This window comes from Anolis sagrei, chromosome 3 (assembly GCF_037176765.1).
Source record: "Anolis sagrei isolate rAnoSag1 chromosome 3, rAnoSag1.mat, whole genome shotgun sequence".
Taxonomy (NCBI): Eukaryota; Metazoa; Chordata; class Lepidosauria; order Squamata; family Dactyloidae; genus Anolis; species Anolis sagrei.
In genome coordinates, this window is record NC_090023.1 from 233524481 (window position 1) to 233544471 (window position 19991).

The 19991-nt window shown below is 43.9% G+C and overlaps 1 protein-coding gene across 1 annotated transcript in view; it reads left to right on the top strand.

Annotated features, from left to right (window-relative positions):
• The first annotated feature begins 431 nt into the window (after positions 1-431).
• The window catches only part of MOGAT1 (monoacylglycerol O-acyltransferase 1), a 30896-nt gene continuing 11336 nt past the window's right edge, over positions 432-19991 (top strand). Inside the window, exons 1-3 of the mRNA XM_060767894.2 lie at positions 432-834; positions 14576-14754; positions 16067-16271. Coding sequence (XP_060623877.2) covers positions 741-834; positions 14576-14754; positions 16067-16271 — 478 coding nt within the window. The 5' untranslated portion in view covers positions 432-740. The remainder of the gene's footprint in view (positions 835-14575; positions 14755-16066; positions 16272-19991) is intronic.

Here is a 19991-nt window from a genome sequence, read left to right on the forward strand (position 1 = left end):
GGTTCAAAGCAGATATTGTGGGATTTTTTGCCTTGATATTCTGGGATATAGGGCTGTGTGGAAGGGCCTTCAGATAACCCAGTTCAAAGCAGATATTGTGGGATTGTGGGATTCAGAAAACACAGTGTGGACTCAGTTCGAAGCAGATACTGTGGGGGTTCCTGCCTTGATATTCTGGGCTATTGGGCTGTGTGGAAGGGCCCTGGGTCTTCTGCGAAATGCGCCTTCTGCTCCTGCCGCCCACTTTCCAAAGCCCCCTCCGCAAACCCCTCCCTTTTCCATTCAACAAAGGGCTTTTAAGGGGGTCTCTCTCCTTCCTTTCAAACCTTCAAAAGAGAGGCTTTGGGAAGAAAGGGCGAGACCCCTTTGAAGGTGTCCGTTTCCCCCCGTGGCCCTTGCCCTCCTAGTCCGGGCGAAGCCAAGAGGCAGGGACTGCGCCTTCAAGGCGGATCCTTCTGGTCACACCAAGAAAAGCGAGGGCCGGGCGAAGGGGAAGGAAAGTTGCCTTCCCAAATTGGGGAGGGGGGATCCCAACGCTTCCAGGACTGAGCGACCCGCCTTGGCTGACTGCCTTCCTCTGGCTCGGAGGTCTGCAAACTCAGAAGGCGCTCAGTTGGTTTGTGCTGCCCGCCCCCCGAGGGCTGGGACCCCGCCTCGCCTCCTCCCTGGCTTGCTGTGCCCAGAGCCTTTCGCCTCCTCCTGGCTTCGCTCCTGCCCGGCCTCTTCGGCTCCCAGGTGCCATGAAGGTCGAGTTTGCCCCGCTCAACATCCCTTTGGCCCGGAGGGCGCAGACCGCGGCGGTCTTTCAGTGGGTCTTCTCCTTCCTGCTCCTAGGTAACCCAAGGCTCTGCTGGAGGGGGCTGCTGGCGCCTCGCTTCCCCTGCTTGCCTCCCCTGTAGCCCCTGGTCAGGTTTGCTCGGAAGGAAGTCCTGGCCTGGAGGGGAAGGGCAGTGCTTTCTAGGGCCCTTCCACACAGCCCTATATCCCACAATATCAAGGCAGAAAATCCCACAATATCCGCTTTGAACTGAGTCCACACTGTGTTTTCTGAATCCACAATGTGGGATTTTCTGCCTTGACATTCTGGCATACAGGGCTGTGTGGAAGGGCCCACAGTCCATTGGTCAGTGTTTCTCAATCTTCCAAATGCCGCAATCCTTTAATACAGTTCCTCCTGTTGTGGTGACCCCCAACCATAACATGATTTTCATTGCTCCTTCCTAACTGTCATTTTGCTAGGGTTATGGATCCTAATGTAAGTATCCTAATGTGCATGATGTATTTTCATTCACTGGACCCAATTTGGCACAAATGCCCAATATTCCCAAATTTTAATACTGGTGGGGTTGAGGGGGAATTGATTCTGTCATTTGGGAGTTGTAGTTGCTGGGAACTTACTATCGAAGAGCATTCAGAACTCCACCAAAGATAAAATTGAACCAAACTTCGCACACAGAACTCCCATGACCAACAGAAAATAGTGGAAGGGTTTGGTTGGCATTGACCTTGAGTTTTAGAGTTGTAGTTCACCTAGCTCCAGAGAGCACTGTGGATTCAAACAATGATGGATTTGGGTCAAACTTGGCATGAATACTCAATATTCCTAAATGTGAACACTGATGGAGTTTGGGGAAAACAGACCTTGACATTTGGGAGTTGTAGTTGCTACAACCAAAAAGCATTCTGCACCCTACAAACGATAGAATAGGGCCAAAATTCCCACACAGAACCCCCATGACCAACTGAAAATACTGTGTTTTTTGATGGTCTTTGGTGACCCTTCTGACTCCCTGACCCCCAAGTTGAGAAATGCTGTGATAGGGCCTCTGAGAGGAAAAGATGGAGTAATGTTGACAAGGGATAGGGAAAATGCAGAACTGCTTAATGCCTTCTTTGCCTCAGTCTTCTCACAAAAAGGAAGTTGTCCTCAACCTCAGCAACATGGAGTGGATGAAGGATATGGGGAAATCCATCTCAAATTGGGAAACAAGTTGTCCAGGAATACCTGGCCACGCTAAATGAATTCAAGTCCCCAGGGCTGGATCAACTACATCCAAGAGTATTGAAAGAACTAGCGGAAGTTATTTCAGAACTCCTGGCAATCATCTTTATATTCCTTGGAGGAATGGGACAAACAATGATAGATCTGGACCAAGATTTTTTAAAAGATAAAGGTAAAGGTTTTCCCCTGACATTAAGTCTAGTCGTGCCTGACTGTAGGGGTTGGTGCTCATCTCCATTTCTAAGTCGAAGAGCAGGCATTGTCCATAAACACCTCCTAGGTCATGTGGCCGACATAACTGCATGGAGCGCCGTTAACTTCCTGCAGAAGCGGTACCTATTGATCTGCTCACATTTGCATGTTTCCAAACTACTAAGTTGGCGGAAGCTGAGGCTGACAGTAGGAGCTCATGCCATTCCCTGGATTCAAACCTGCAACCTTTTGGTCAGCAAGTTCAGCAGCTCAGTGCTTTAAACTACTGCACTACCGGGGGCTCCCAGATCTGGACCAAACTTGGCACGAGTACTTAATATGTCCAAATGTGAACACTAGTGGAGTTTGGGGAAAATAGAGCTTGACATTTGGGGGTTGTAGTTGCTGGGATTTATAGTTCACCTATAATCAAAGAGCATTCTGAACCCCACCAATAATAGAATTGGCCAAACAGAACCCCCATGCCTTGAAGGGACTGATTGGCACGAGCCTCCCTCCAGTCTCGCTCGTTCTCCCTCGCCTGCATAAGCGCTCCATGCTGCCATGCTCTGAGCACACCTGCTCTCTCCTCCCCCGTTTGGAATATCAGAAACAGCTCTCCCATTGACTGAGAGGCTGTGCTTTTGGTGGGAGGATTCTCCCTCTGTTTCCAAAAAGGAAGAGTAGAACAGGCAGAGAGATCTTCCTAAGGGCTTCCTAAAATCATCAGAAATGTGTTTTTTCTGATGGTCTTTGGCGATCCCTCGTGCCCCCCCAGGGGTCCCCACCCCCAGGTTGAGAAACACTACAATAGACAGTCATAGGCTTGAGGATGGAGCCATATGCACAAGAGCTTCAGGTCAGCTCCACTGGAGATGGGGAGAAGTTCCCAGTAAACATGTGTAGGATTGGACTGTGCAACCCTTCTCTGGGGAGTCCCTTCCTTGGAACTACAGGTAGAGGATCCATCCACATCTACACTAGATAATGAATGCAATGTGACACTTCTTTATCTGCCACAGTTCATGGGAACTGGAAAATGATAATGTCTTGTAGCCTTCTCTACCAAAAAAGGTTGGTGTCTCACCATGATACAGGGCAAGGGGTTGGGCTGGGTGGCCTTTGTGGTCTCTTCCAACTCTGTGATTCAATGATTCCATAGCGTTTAGCCCTGGCAGTTCAAGTGGTGTCAAATTACCTTCTTTTGAGAGTGTAGACCAGGCATAGGCAAACTTGGACCCTCCGGCTGTTTTTGGACTTCATTTCCCACCATGCCTAACAGCTCTAGGCCCTTTCCTTTCCTCCCTCAGCCACTTAAGTGGAAAGGAAGGGGCCTGAGGCTGTTAGGAATGGTGGGAGTTGATGTCCAAAACACCTGAAGGGCCCAAGTTTGTCCATGCCTGGTGTAGATCCAGTGCACTCTCTGTCTCTCATATCTGACACATCTGGGACCAGAAGTGTTTTGAGTTTGGGATTTTCTCAAATGTTGGCAAGCCTGTATTTTCATACACCTACCTCATGCAATATCATGACATGGGATGCAAATTAAATTCAGTGATAATTCATAAACCTGTTATAAACATAGACCGAAGGTGATTTTATAAATTATTTTCCATCATTTATGTATAAGAAACCAAGTTTGAACACTGAGCAAGGCTGTCACTAAATTTCAGATTTTGGAATTCTGGATAAGGGCCGTTAAACTTGACTATAAGCCATTCTGAGCAAATTATGAAGAAAGGCAAAGTCTAACCAGTAGAAATCAGCAACACATGTTGGCCATCTCTTTCTTAGAAATGTGAAATATTCCAAAATCTGAATTGTCTAGATGGTTGACAGATACAGCAAAACTTTTGCTTTCTCTGGTGGTTCAATGTATACAAAGATTGCAATCATAAGCAAGTTTGCAGCCTTATGTATACGTTGGGAAGTAAATCTCACTAGCAGATTTATTTGCATGCTATCATCAAGTAAGGCCCATTGCAACAAGCACGTCTTACTAGAGTAAACTTCAACAGAGACCCCTTCTACACTGCCATATGATCCAAATTATCATAGCAGATAATCCATATTATCTGCTTTATACTGGATTATCTGACTCTACACTATCATATAATCCCGTTCAAAGCAGATAATCAGGATTTTATACAACAGTGTAGAATAATAATAATAATAATAATAATAGTTTTATTTTAACCCACCCTCTCTCCGCAAAGGGACTGTAGACGAGGCCAGAGTCTTCTCCTGCAACCATTTACTAGTGAAAAAAGTCTTGCCAGTTTGTAATTATGATAAATTACTTTTATTTATTCCCATTTGACTTCAACTGAAGGTTTATTGACCAAAATAAAGGCCACTGACTGAATGAATTAAATTATATTTTGCTACTTTCAAGTAAATATAGGTTGGATTTGGCTGCACAGACATCCATATACAAGAAGTCCTTTTTGAGGGCTAAAACTGGTTAACTAAATTATACATACTGATATTGAGTTTGGGCTGCTCTTGCAAGCTAATTAATGCCTGTGGGGATTCGACATTAAGAAGATGATGTAGTAGATCAAAGGGTCCCAGTAATCAATTCAGTTCTTCAGGAACAAAAATAATATTTAGGTAATAATCACTGTGAGGGTAATATGGAACAATAATTCCAAATAGGATTTATTTATTTTTTTGCAAATTGCAGCACTGAGATGAAGCAAAGGCAAATCAGATACTACAAAATTACTTTGTGAGTAGAACTGGATGCAATTGCATATGAGAAAACTCTGATTACACCATGAATTGCACAATATCACGGTTTCACTACCCACTTCGTTGCACTCTGATGAATAGAAATGGCTTTAAGATTTTTATGTTTCAGAAAACACAGAGTATGAGACACAATCTATGTTTGTCAATGTTATGTGCTTCCAAACCTAATCACGGGTTTTTCTTGGCAAGATTTATTGAAAGGCAGATTGCTGTTACCTTCCTCTGAAGCTGAGAGAGTGTGGCTTTTCCAAGATCACCCCGTGCGTTTCCTTGGCCTCAGATATTTGAACCCTGGTCTCCAGGATGATAGTCCAACACTGAAACCACAATATTATTAACTTTCATTTGTCATAATTTTATGGATATCCCAGCGTGTGTGGTTTTGTTTCCTGAACCCTTGTTTACTGTGAAAATAAGAAAATCCACCCCACTTTCATCATGCAATGTGCGAGGCTTGACGAATCCAAGGCTAGAGTTAAAATTGTTGGAAGAAACATTGACAAACTTAGATATGCAGATGATACCACTTTGATGGCTGAATGTGAAGAGGAGCTGAGGAGCCTGCTAACCAAGGTGAAAGAAGAGAGTGCAAAAGCTGGGTTGCAGTTAAACATAAAAAAACAAGATTATGGCAACCAGACTGATGGATAACTGGCAAATAGGAGGAGAAAACATGAAGTCAGTGACAGACTTTGTATTTTCAGGCACAAGGATTACAAAGATTACTGCAGACACAGACCTCAGCCAGGAAATCAGAAAACATTTCCTTCTTGGGAGGAGAGCAATGACCAATTTTGATAAAATAGTGAAGTGTAGAGACATCACACTGGCAACGAAGATCTGCATAGTCAAAGCAATGGTATTCCCCTTAGTAACCTATGGATGAGAAAGCTGGACCATAAGTAAGGCTGAGTGAAGAAAGATAGACAGTTTTGAAGTGTGGTGCTAAAGGAAAATTCTGAGAGTGCCTTGGACTGCAAGAAGATCAAAGCAGTCCATACTCCAGGAAATAATGCCCGACTGCTCATTGGAGGGAAGGATATTAGAGACAAAGGTGAAGTACTTTGGCCACATCATGAGAAGACAGGAAAGCTTGGAGAAGGCAATGATGCTGGGAGAAATGGAAGGAAAAAGGAAGAGGGGCCAACCAAGCACAAGATGGATGGATAGTATCCTGAAGTGACTGGCTTGATCTTGAAGGAGCTGGGGGTGGCAATGGCTGATAGGGAGCTCTGGCGTGGGCTGGTCCATGAGGTCACAAAGAGTCAGAAACAACTGAAAAAATAAACAACAACATTCCACTTTCTGTTCATTTTTGTCACGGTTGTCTATTTGAAGCGACCTGTTTCCAAGATGCTTCACTGCAACTTCTTTTGTTGTTTACTGGACTGATGGGAATAGTAGGGTTGAAAAAACACCCTGAAATGGTGCTCATGTGCTAGAGTTACTCCATGTTGACCATAAAATAAATTCCAAATATTTTTGAGCAATACCTTTATTAGGGCAACCTCAAAAGAAGACACAACATTCAGTGGGCAAGCTTTGAAAATTAAAGGTTTCTTCATCAGGTGGCATTTTTTATGCCTGCAGGGAGGAAAGCACGGGGTGTATTAGTGTTAAATGTCAAAAACTTGCTAAGTTTTCTTGAAATGGTTTGAGAGAAAAGAATTGCAGATCATTGATTTAGGGTCATCAGGCTACACCTCCAGGTCTCCTGGCCCCGTCGGGAACAAGAAAGACAAGTTTGGTTTTTTTGCAAGCCATTGAAATCTGGCTTTTCATTTGAGAAGACAAAAGACCCCCTTGAAACCTGAAATGTGTCCCTAGGCAACAGTTGCCTCTCCCTGCAGTAGTCATTTGTTGATGGCCGGTTTTCGGTTTTCTTAACAATTGTTTTATGTTGTAAAATCACCTTTTTTATCTTTCACTTTATAAAGCACTGTTCATTTAGTGTAAGCTAGAGCTGTGTGTTTGCTCAGCTATAACCATAAAACAGTATTTGCATTTGGGTGTTGGCTATTCCACAGAGTTTTAGGAGAATAGGGGTTTGATGGGATTGATACTGTGTGGCAGTAAAGAAAACAGAATAGTTCCCAATCAGTTTTTTAATGGCTTCTGTCAGTTTTCTCCTGCTTTTCTGAATCTCATAAAAGCGGATATATTTTTTTTGAAAATATTCAGTATATCTAGGTCGGAAATCATCTTGCATTAAACACATAAATTTCCTTTTGCAAAGCCACAAGTACTTAGTGATGCAACTTCTCAGCTGTCCAACTTTATGCTTCCTGTTCTGAAAGCAAGGCTACTTCTGCAATTCTAAATGCATTTGTCTTGGAGTAAGTTTTAATCATTTCAAAATACTTCCAAGTAAATGTGTTCATTGTCATAGCAATAGAGGGACAGAGATCTAAGTCATTTTGCCGAACATGGGCAGGAGTAACTGAAACTCAACTCATCAATGCCATTATTTAAAAATGTCCAATCATCTCTCAGTAACAATTCACATCCTCCCCGAAGGTAAATACTGGGAGAAAACTTTAACTATTTTAGAGTACAAACATCATCTTTCATGAAAGCAACATGCCAGATATTTGAAAACTGGGTGAAAGTTCAGAGTACAGTATTCTTTGGCCACAGCTAAAATAAGATCCAAGAGGTTCTAAGTGCTTTTCTGTAGAGCAGACATTGTTGGCAATGGTTAACAATTTTAGAACAACGTTGCATTAAACACTTTTTAATAATGTGTATGGTCATTCATTTCTGCCAGTTAAAGGCGAAGGTGTCTAAGCTCAGGGAGTGCTGTGGCTTTTAACTGTTTTGATAGATTTAAACTGATTTTTAAATGCTGTTTGTGTTTAATTCTATTTTAATGTTTGCATTTTTGTATATTTTTAAATTGTATATTAATACTTTTATGATAAGCCACTTTGAGTTCCTTTGGGGGAGATAAAGTGTATTAATAATAATAATAATAATAATAACAACAACAACAACAACAACAATAACAACAACAACCTGTGAATAATCATCCAACCAAAGCTAACTATCTCCTTGGGCAAGATAATTCATTCCGGGAGAGCTGTGTTGGCCATTTAGCAAACACAACAAAATCCCACAAAAAAGAGTGATACCATTATTGGCTAAACAGATGAAGAAAATACACTATGCAAGCTTTTGATGCTCCACTGTCTCCTTCATCATTCAAAAGATATTTAAAGAGCCTAGGGAGAAGAAAAGTAACAATGGGAAAGGGATAAACCTACATTGTCAAAGGCTTTCAGGGCTGGGTTGCTGAGAATTACCCTCATTGACTGACTTTGCAAACTTCATGACTATTCAAATGCTAACTCAAGCATGCTAATTGCAGCATTCATACCTGCTTTAAATCAGGGGTTGCCAACCTTTTTTTTGACCAGAGACCACTTGATCAGGGACCACTTTGACAAGGGACCACTCTCTAGCATTAGTAACTAAAGGGTTACAGATCAGTTTTTGGTCAACTTTAGATTTGGTTTGGTCATTTGGAGTGCTGATTCAGAAAATTGCATTGGATAAACCACATCGTTCTAGTATCTGATACAGAACACATGTCATCCAGTAGTCACTATCTGCTCACCCACAGTAAACCATATTTAATAAGCCTCAGGACTATAAGAAGGTTTCGCGAGACCAGTCACTTTCTTTGCAACGGTGTGGTAACAGTGAGGCCATGGACCATATTTTAGTTTTTGCGGACCACTGATGCTGCACAGACCACAGGTTGGGAATCACTGCTTTAAACAGACAAGGGTTCTTTCTCCTACCTGGCCATTCCACAGATATATATGTACACTCCACTTGCTTCACTGCCAAAAGAACCTCTGAAGATGTCAGCCACAAATGCCGGCAAAACATTAGGAGAGAATGCTACTGGAGCATGGCCATACAGCCCAAAAAAACTCACAGCAACCTACATAAGCCTACATTTTGTTTCTGATGTTTCTGTTGTACAAGTTGAGTATTCCTTATTCAGAAATCCAAAATTCAAAATGTTCCAAAATCCAAAATTATCCACATAATGTAGCTGAGATAGCAACACCTTTGCTTTCTTAAAAGTCCATCCCATTTAGTTTCTAATGCAAGACAGCACAGTAATGTTTCCAGTTACCAGGAGAAGAGCAAAGAGAGATCCATCCTGGCCTCCCAAGTGTCAAATGATGGGAGCAGGCACCAATGAGGCCCTTTCCCTCTTAGCTAAAGAATTCTCATGCCTCATCAAACTAAAAATCCCAGGTTTCCACAGGATACAATTGTGGCAGAAAGTAGGATCAAACTCTAGTGAGAAAAAGAGACTTTATAAAGATATGTCATCATCCTGTTTAAAACAGACCTGCCTAGAGATGTCCCAGACTGAATACAGGACCTTCTGAATACAGGAGTTTCTGAACTCAGCTGAAAGAAGTCATGTTTGTCATACAGATCCCGATTCCCCCAGCCGGGTTTAGGAATTTCAGGAGTTGTAACACCTCCTGACAAGAAACTTCCAAGATCTTCAATAAACTGTATAGCCCCTCAAACATTTCTATATATCTCAGGCCTACATAGTACGGATTCACACAGAACATGCACATGTGCAAAGTGAATAATTGTGAAAATTAAAAACCAGATGCGCCCCTATTCTTAGGAAAATTGATTAGACCAAGATGTTTGTTTTTAATTAATTGATGCATATCTCTTTAAACTCAAAACATGCATCTAATTAATGTTTTAAGGGAGTTACAGAGGCTGTATTTAGGTTTCTAAAGGTATTGCTTTATTCAGTATTTCTAAAATGGCAAAGAAGCCTATCCCAGAAGTGTTCTTTGCAAAGTTAAAGTGCTAAAGTGAGCTAATCCCTCTTCATTTAATTTGACCTGAAAAGTAAAACATGACACTAATTGGATTAGACAGAAAAGAGTTGCCCAGTGTTGTAGCTCCAAAACGGAATAATGAAGAGTATTGGGTCTGGCAAAGTGTTGGATGGCATGGTGGAAAGTTGCCTCACTTAACTGACAAAAGGAGCAGGCAAGCTGAGAGGACACACCATGCCAAAGATTAATCTCCTTTCTCCAACTGTTTGTAACAATTTCCTCCCTTGTATCTTTTCCCCCCTACAGTTCCATTAGGTTTGGAAAGGCCTTTCCTCCATTCATGTGCAGAAACCTTTGCATGACTTGAGCAGCAATGAGGAAAGATTGCAGTCCTTTCATCTGTTCTTTCTGAGCTCTGTTTCCCATAAAGTTACACTCATCTTTATCCAAGATAAAATACCCTTGATTTGTACAAATGATAAATAAGAGAACAACTGCCACAGTTGTCTGTTCACAGTTGTCTGTTTTTCTTTGGGCGGATACCCTTTGGCAAAAGCTAGAGGAAAAGCATGACAGATGAACTGCAAGTCAGAAGTTCAAAGATGGCGCTTTGGTGAATTCAAGAGCTTTGAGCCATTTTTGATCACAGAGAAGAACTTTTAAAGCAATGGTTCTCAACCATCCTAATGCCGTGACCCCTTAATACAGTTCCACTTGTTGTGTTGACCCCCAACCATAATATTATTTTCATTGCTACTTCATTACAGTAATGTTATGAATTGTAATGCAAATATCTGATATGCAGAATGCATTTTCATTCACTGGACCAAATTTGGCACAAATACGCAATATGCCCAAATTTGAATATTGGTGGGGTTGGGAGGGGAATTGATTTTGTTATTTTGGAGTTGTAGCCATTGGGATTTATAGCTAACCTACAATCAAAGAGCATTCTGAACTCCACCGACGATGGAATTGAACCAGACTTAGCACACAGAACTCCCATGACCAGCAGAAAATACTGGAAGGATTTGGTGGACAATGACTTTGAGTTTTGGAGTTGTAGTTCACCTACATCCAGAGAGCACTGTGGACTCAAATAAAGATAGATCTGTACCAAATTTGGCACAAATGTGAAAACTGGTGGAGTTTGGGGAAAAATAGGCCTTGACATTCCGGAGTTGTAGTTGCTGGTATTTATAGTTCACCTACAATCAAAGAGCATTCTGAACCCCGCCAATGATAGAATTGAGCCAAACTTCCCACACAGAACCCCCCCCCCCCCCCCAATGACCAACAGAAAATGATTGTGTTTTCTGATGGTCTTTGATGACCCCTCTAACACACCCTCACGAGCCCTCCCCCCAGTTTGAGAAACGCTGTTTTAAAGGATGTACAAGCTCTGCTGTTGCAAACTCTAGCTGCCTATCCTAGGGCCAGCCCTACCATTAGGAAGAAGCAGCCACTGTGGGAGGCAGATTGGGGTATCAGAAAATGGTCACCAATTGTTAGCCAATTGTTAGCCATTGCATTCTCTCTTTAGGAGATGCGCTTGAAGGCTTTTCTATATCTTGAGCCAAAGCAATTTGCCTGGCGTTGGGAACTGTTCCTCATGACCAGTATTGGCAGGGCATTAATTTGCTACTCTACCTCAGGCAGCCAAGTGTTTTTGTTCAGCCCCAGCCTCTGAGAGCCGCAAGGTTTGACAGGAAGAGGAGATACACTTGTCAGTTTTTCATTCATGTTGAAACCATACACAGATAAACTGTCTGCTTTCCACATGTTAGTGATGTTATGCTTCTTCTGCTTAGAAATTATATTTGCAGCATAGAATCAGACATCTCACAAGATACTTAAGATACAGTACAATGCCATATCTGTGGGATGAGTATCTGCAGATTCATTTATCCATGTCTGAGAAAGTAAGTCCTTTCCAAGCATTTTCTAGGTTCTTAAGGATGACTCTAAACTAAAGTATTATTGGACCAGAGGTCCTTCATTTCAATAGGGTTCACTATTATCTGGGAATGTATTATCCATAGACATGGGAGACATGCCACAAAAATGAGAATAGTCTTTATCAAGTTGTTCACAGTTTATTTAACTATGACTAGTTCTATGAAATTAATGAGGTCACCATAAGTTGACAGGCGAATAGAAGACATATATGCATACCTGATGATGATAATTATGATAATAATATTTTTTTTATTTATTACCTTCCTCTCCTTACAGCTCAAAGCAGGGCACAATATAGTTAAAATACAACAAAATACTAAAATACATTCCATAAAAAGCACATATTACAACATATTCTATTAGGAGCAAAAATTAAAAGACAATAAAGATAAAGTGTAAATTTAGAATGATAAACAGATGAACAGTTCCTAACTGAATGCAAACAGATGAACAGTTCCTAACTGAAGTCCCTAGTGGTACAATGGGTTAAACGCTTGTGCCGGCAGGATTGAAGACCGACAGGTCGGAGGTTCGAATCTGGGGAGAGCACAGATGAGCTCCCTCTGTTAGCTCTAGCTCCCCATGCGGGGACATGAGAGAAGCCTCCCACAAGGAAGGTAAAACATCAAAACATCCAGGCATCCCCTGGGTAATGTCCTTGCAAACAGCCAATTATCTCATACCAGAAGCAACTTGTCGCTCCTGACATGAAAAAAACAAAAACAAAACCTGAAGCTATAGGTCAGGCCTTGTATTCAGAGCCCTATTCAGAAATAGGTAAATACGCAAGTAGCAGGATGTGTCAATCTGGCTAGAGAAGGAGAGAAAACTCACTGGGGAGTCCTGGGTGTTGTAACAACTCAATCTTTTGTCTTTGGTTTGATTGCAGGGAGTGACAGACAAAGTGGTCTGTATTGCTAACCAGGCTGTCACTTTTCACCAAGATTCTTCTGTAATCCAAAGTTTACACAGTTAGGTCATTAACTTGCTGTTGATTTTTCAAAGCTACTTAAGAAATCTCCTAATTGATTCTTGTTGATCCCTTGGAGTCATGAGTTCACTTGGCAATTTTGCTTAATTCAGACAGACGCAGTTGGGTGTGGGTGCCTGACTGCACTTGGAGCTTAGCCATTTGGAATTCACTTGCCTTTACATTCGCAAGGCAAGAGAGGTGAGTTAAAATAAAACCCATAACCTTGTCTTGCCATCTGATTGCGGAGTTCTTTTGAATAGCCTGCTGAGGCACTAGTCATGCCTGCATTGTGTGGCTTACATGCCTTGAGGTCATATTGGTATTAAGTCATGGAAGCCTGCCAAGGAGCTGAAAGGGTGGTAATTCTGTCAAACCAAGTGACACTCTGTTGAGTCATCTTCATGCCAGGAACTCATTGTGCCACAAACGCAATACAGCCATCTCACTATGAAGACAAATTAACTCCAGGGTACTTTTAAAGGGTTTTTGATATATGATTAAAAGATGGAGGGAAAGCAAAACTTGATTAGGGCTGTGATTTTTTCTGAAGTGATCGCAACCTGAGTTTTTGTATGTTTTTCACATACATGGGATTGCCGAGCAAGCTCTGACCCTGTTGGAGTTGAGCACCCTGTGAAAGAAATTCAAGTTTCCATTCTCCATATTAACACCAACCAGTTTAAAAAGCACAGAATGCAGAACTTTATATCCTACGTATTATCAGGGAAGATATTAAATGTTTGAAGATTGAAGGGAATGGGGGAAAAATCTGATTTGATGTTGAAGTTGTTGTGATTCACAGCACTGAGTTGAAATAAGGAAGGAGAGGATTCCCAGACATTCAGTTGAAGTTCTGACTGCTAGCAAATCTTGTGCAGATTTCAGATTTAATATTCAAAGTATGTTCCTATCCCTTATTGGGGAAAAGTCATTGCCTTATCATCTTCTTTATCTGTCCTTCTCATTATTTCTGTTAGTCCTCTCATCAGTGCAACCTGCCTCCACCCACTTCAAATAATTTAAAACTAGCAAATACTCTTGATTTGAATGGTTTGCAGAATTATGATATTTTGAAGAAAAGAAAATGTCATTCAGAGCTTCATATAGAGTCTGGGCCATTTTAAAGGCATGGTGAATGGCTATCAGAAGAACCTTTTTCTTTTTGGTGTCAGGAGCAACTTGAGAAACTGCAAGTCACTTCTGGTGTGAGAGAATTGGCCATCTGCAAGGATGTTGCCTTGGGGATGCCCAAATGTTTTGATGTTTTACCATCCTTGTGGGAGGCTTCTGTCATGTCCTCACATGGGGAGCTGGAGTTGACAGAGGGAGCTCATCCACGTTCCCCTCAGGTTTGAACCTCCAACCTGTCATTCTTCAGTCCTGTCGGCACAAGGGTTTAACCCATGGGGCCAGACTGGAAGCTCCAGTGTCACCACCTCAACATATTGTTTCTGAAATTAGTTGGCAGAATAAACTGATCACTGATGAGATTGTCAGCAGTAAGTAGGTACATTCTATGACAAGTTGCTAATTTCTGGCTTAGCAATATAGAATATTTTAAATGTCATTGACTGCTCACAGTGTCTTAAAAGCACTCACTCACACAAACCCTTGTCTACATTAGTGGAAAAATCTTACAACATTTTAGTACATATAGTTTTGGGTTTTTTCTAAATCTCTAAGTGAAGCAAGTTCCAGACGTTAGAGTTAGTAAGCACTGGGAAAACTTCTATATGCAGTATCAGTGGTTGAACTTGGGTCATGGAGGGAATCACCTACAACAAAAAAGGAGAATAAAACTACTACTGAGATTTAATTGTGAGTGGAGCTTTGTAATGCTGTTTTCTGTCTTTCTTTTCTATTTAGCACAATGTTGCTGTGCAATCTTTATGATTATCGTTTTTGGAGATTACTGGTTTATATCAGCATTCTATGCACTCTGGCTCTATCTTGACTGGGAAACACCTCAGACTGGAGGGAGAAGATCTCAGTGGGTCCGAAACTGGACTGTGTGGAGGTATTTCAAGGACTACTTTCCAATTCATGTGAGTAAGCAAAAATCCCAAACACAGTGAGTATCACTAATTGGGAAACTGACCTCTCAAAATCTAAATTCATTCTGTTCCATGACAACTTAAATGGGTATGATTTTTTTCAGTTCGGTATACGTCTCAAATGTACAGTTGAAAAAATGTGCAATTTATCCTGGATGGTATTCCTAGTTAAGCTACTTTCTACTTTGTTTAAGTAAGATATATGCATTACTTTTGGAAACATTCCAGTATCTCAACTATTTGACAACCTGTCTAGGTGTTATGGTCCAGAAAGAAACTTTTACATGCTCCAGTCTGGGCCAATAGCATGAAGAATATTGTGCTCTCAAACCACTTGCTTTAAATGAGAACGCAACCTTACAGGGAATATATTTGTTAGAACTTCTGGTAAGGATAGGTGATGAGAAGCCTGGATTTATTATCTTAAAACAGAGGGGGTGAACATTAGCTGCCCAGATGTTTTGGAAATAAAAACTTCATTTTATTTACCATTGGCCTTGCAGTTGTCAATATTGTGTCAATATCTGTTTGGATATCAGCCAGAAAACCAATGCCTTAAATCAAGAAATAGCATCCTAAGATCTACAGAGATACTCGCAGGAACACCTCAGCGAGCGAGAGTCCAAAAGTGGCAGGCTAAAACCTGGAACTTCAATCCATGGCTGATACCAAATGAGAGACTCCCTCCTGTGCACACAGAAGCTGCTAAACAGACTGTGCTCTGGCAGAGCCAATCTTAAGAAATGGGGCTACAAAGAGGAGTCCACAACATGTGAGTGTGGAGAAGAGGAAACCACAGACCACCTACTGCAATAATGCAACCTGAACCCTTCCACATGCACAATGGAGAATCTTCTCACAGTGACATTAGAGGCACTCCAAGAGGCCAGCTTCTGGTCAAAGGACATTTAGTATAATGCCAAGTTTTTAACTTTGCTTGTGGTTTTAAATACATTATAACTATACCCTTTATTTGCTTCTGACATGATAAATAAATAAATAAACTCATTGACAATAATTATGGTGTTTCTCAAGAAACATACACAGGTCTGTGAAATTCTTATGAAAACCACAGACTTGTGTATGTTTCTTCATATTTATGATGCTATTCATATATGGGATACAATACTATGCATTTGCACTGAAGGAAATTCTTTTCAACAGAATTGGTTTGAGTTTCTGAGTAAAAATACATATTGTGCAAGCACAACATTATGGAGTTGAGGTGCTTTGAGTTAATACTCAGCAAGGAAATCCCCCCCCCCAATCCTTTTTCAAACAAATGTCATTGTGTTCATTTCAGCTAATCAAATCTTCTCATTTGGATCCAAGTCAAAATTACCTCTTTGGGTTCCATCCTCATGGTGTCCTTGTGGCGGGAGCCTTTGGAAACTTCTGCACAGAGTACACAGGATTTCAGAAGTTGTTCCCTGGCCTCACTCCGTACCTCCACATCTTGCCTTTCTGGTTTCGATGCCCCTTTTTTAGAGATTATATTATGTCTGCCGGTAAGTCAAATTGGATCACCTTAACAGTATCTTTCTTTTAAGACAGCTAGCCCAAAGTTTTTCATCATATCTCATCAGCATGGTTGTAGGTTGTGGTGGCCTCACAACTCCCCATCCGCTTCATTCCAACCGTCTAGAGACCCCATCTGGGTCACAACAGTATTTAGCTAACTTGTCATCATCTCAGCCCCATAAGAGGGTGATTATATACCATCAGCTTGTACATTCCTGGGCTATTATCTGTTGATAATACGATATAAATACGAACTATAGCACTTTACGTAAGAGAGCACTTTAAGGCGCCTGCCTCTGCCGCCAACTGCACTAGCACTTTCGCCCCTTTCCTGTCCCTCTGAGCCGCACTTTAGCTACTTTAGCTACCGTCGAACCAATGTATGGAACTCATTGCACTTTAGACCTAGTACTTTACAAATGCGCCCAACGGCACGTAGTTGCTGACTGAATTATCATTACCAACTGTGTTGCACCTAAGACTTGTGCACTTTCTGAACTGTCCTATTGGTGTGGCCGGAAGATCTTACACCACCTTGTATTGTTGCTATCCATGTGGTCCCCCATCCCCCTTTGTGTACTATCCCTGTTACTACTGTATAGTGTAAGGGACAAGGGAGGAGGTGGGCTGGAGCCTGTAAATAAAAATGAGGTGGGGAGGGGGGAAGAGGAGGAGAAAGGATATTGGCAAGGATCGAAAAATCAAACAACGAACAAAGCAGAAAGTAAGATCTTGTCTTTAGACTGCGGCATGGAGGGGGGGAGGTGTTCCATTAGCCGAGGGGCCCCCATAGAGGTCGTGGTGGGAAGGAGGAGATGCGGGAAAAGGAGACCTCGAATTCGGCCTAATTCGGACCGTTTATCCATATTAACAAGTCCCAACCGGTCTCCTAAGGTAAATTGGTGTAACCAGGTGAGCGGGCCCTCTGGTTTGAAGGTGGTGTTGTTGAACGCCAGATCTGTCAACGGAAAAACGACCTGGATTCAGGATTTAATCCTGGAGGAGCGGGCAGATCTGGCGTGCATCACGGAGACCTGGCTGGATGAAGCGGGGGGCGTAAACCTCTCCCAGCTTTGTCCTCCAGGCTTCTCCGTGCAACACCAACCAAGAGCCGGAGGACGGGGAGGCGGGGTCGCAGTGGTCTATAGAGATTCCATCCATCTGACCAGGAGTCCCATCCTGCAGACCACAAATTTCGAATGCGTCCACCTGAGGGTGGGTGACCGGGACAGAATAGGGATTCTTGTAGTGTACCGTCCACCTCGCTGCACTACAGTCTCCCTGCCTGAGCTAGCGGGGGTGGTCTCGAGCCTGGTGGTGGAGTCCCAACGGCTTCTTGTGCTGGGGGACTTCAACATCCATGCCGAGGCAACCCTCACAGGAGCGGCTCAGGACTTCATGTCTGCCATGGCAACCATGGGGCTGTCCCAACAAATAACTGGCCCCACCCACTGTGCTGGACACACATTGGACTTGGTTTTCTGCCAGGGATGGGAGCAAGGTGGCGGTGTGGAGGAGTTGTCCATCTCTCCGTTGCCATGGACCGACCACTCCCTGATCAGATTTAGACTCACTGCGCCCCCTATCCTCCGCAAAGGTGGAGGACCCATTAAGATGGTCCGCCCCAGGAGGCTTATGGATCCGAATGGATTCCTGACGGCTCTTGGGGATTTCCCCGCTACCTCGGTAGGTGACCATGTCGAAGCCTTGGTCGCTCTCTGGAATGGGGAGATGACCAGGGCAATTGACAGGATCGCTCCGGAACGTCCCCTCTCAAGTAACCGAGCTAAACCAGCTCCTTGGTTCACTGAGGAGCTGGCAGCGATGAAGCGAAGGAAGAGGGAACTAGAGAGCGTGTGGCGCTCGGACCCAAGCGAGCCAAATCGAGCACGGTTTGTGTCCTTTCTAAGGGCATATGCCGCGGCAATAAAAGCCGCAAAGAAAACTTTCTTTGCGGCCACTATTGCGTCTGCAAAAAACCGTCCGGCGGAGTTGTTTCGGATTGTCAGAGGTCTTTTAACTCCCCCTACCTCAGGTGGGAGCCCTGACAACTCGGCCACGCGCTGTGAAGCATTTGCTCGGTTCTTTGCAGACAAAGTCACTTTGATCCGTTCTGGGCTGGACGCCACATTAAATGCAGTCTCTGTGGATGTGACACAAGCACCTGCTTGTCCTATTTTGATGGATTCTTTTCAGCTTGTGAAGCCCGAGGATGTGGACAAGATACTTGGAGGAATGAGGCCTACCACGTCCATCCTAGACCCCTGCCCATCCTGGCTTCTGAAAGAGGCCAGAGAGGGATTGGCTGAGTGGGTAACGATGGTGGTTAATGCCTCCCTCCGGGAAGGCAAGATTCCAGCGAGCCTAAAACAGGCTATTATAAAGCCGCTGTTGAAGAAACCATCATTGGACCCCACTAAATTTGACAACTTTCGGCCTGTTTCCAATCTTCCCTTCTTGGGCAAAGTCATGGAAAGCGTGGTGGCCTCACAACTCCAGGTATTCTTGAGAGACACGGATTATCTGGATCCGGCACAGTCTGGTTTCAGACCGGGACATGGTACCGAGACGGTCTTGGTCGCCTTAGTGGATGATCTCCGCCGGGAGCTAGACAGGGGGAGTGTGTCCCTGTTGGTGCTCCTGGACCTCTCAGCGGCCTTCGATACCGTCGACCACGGTATTCTTCTGGGACGCCTTGCAGGGATGGGCCTTGGGGGCACCGCTTTGCGGTGGCTCCAGTCATTTCTGGAGGGTCGTACCCAGAAGGTGTTATTGGGGGACTCCTGTTCAACACCACAGCCTTTGACCTGTGGTGTTCCTCAGGGCTCCATACTGTCCCCCATGCTGTTTAACATCTACATGAAGCCGCTGGGTGAGATCATCCGGAGTTTCGGGGTGCGGTGTCACCTGTACGCAGATGACGTCCAACTCTGTCACTCCTTCCCACCTGCTACTAAGGAGGCTGTCGAAGTCCTGAACCGGTGCCTGGCCGCTGTAACGGTCTGGATGAGGGCGAACAAACTGAAATTAAATCCAGACAAGACAGAGGTACTCCTGGTCAGTCGCAAGGCCGAGCAGGGTATAGGGTTACAGCCTGTGCTGGACGGGGTCGCACTCCCCTTGAAGGCGCAGGTTCGCAGCTTGGGTGTGACCCTGGACTCATCGCTGAGCCTGGATCCCCAGGTTTCAGCGGTGACCAGGGGAGCATTTGCACAGCTTCGGCTCGTGCGCCAGCTGCGCCCGTATCTTGGGAAGTCTGACTTGGCCACGGTGGTACATGCTTTGGTCACATCCCGCCTCGACTACTGCAACGCTCTCTACGTGGGGCTGCCCTTGAAGACGGCCCGGAAGCTCCAGCTAGTCCAGCGCGCAGCAGCCATGTTGTTAACCGGAGCGGGACGCAGGGAGCACACAACGCCCCTGCTGTCCCAGCTCCACTGGCTGCCGATTTGCTACCGGGCCCAATTTAAGGTGCTGGTGTTATCCTACAAAGCCCTAAACGGTTCCGGCCCAAAATACCTTGCGAACCGCATCTCGGCCTACGAGCCCACGAGGACCTTGAGATCATCTGGGGAGGCCCTTCTCTCGGTCCCGCCTGCCTCACAGGCACGTTTGGCGGGGACGAGAGAGCGGGCCTTCTCGGTGGTGGCCCCCCGGCTATGGAACTCCCTCCCTGCTGAGATCAGACAGGCGCCTTCCCTCATGGC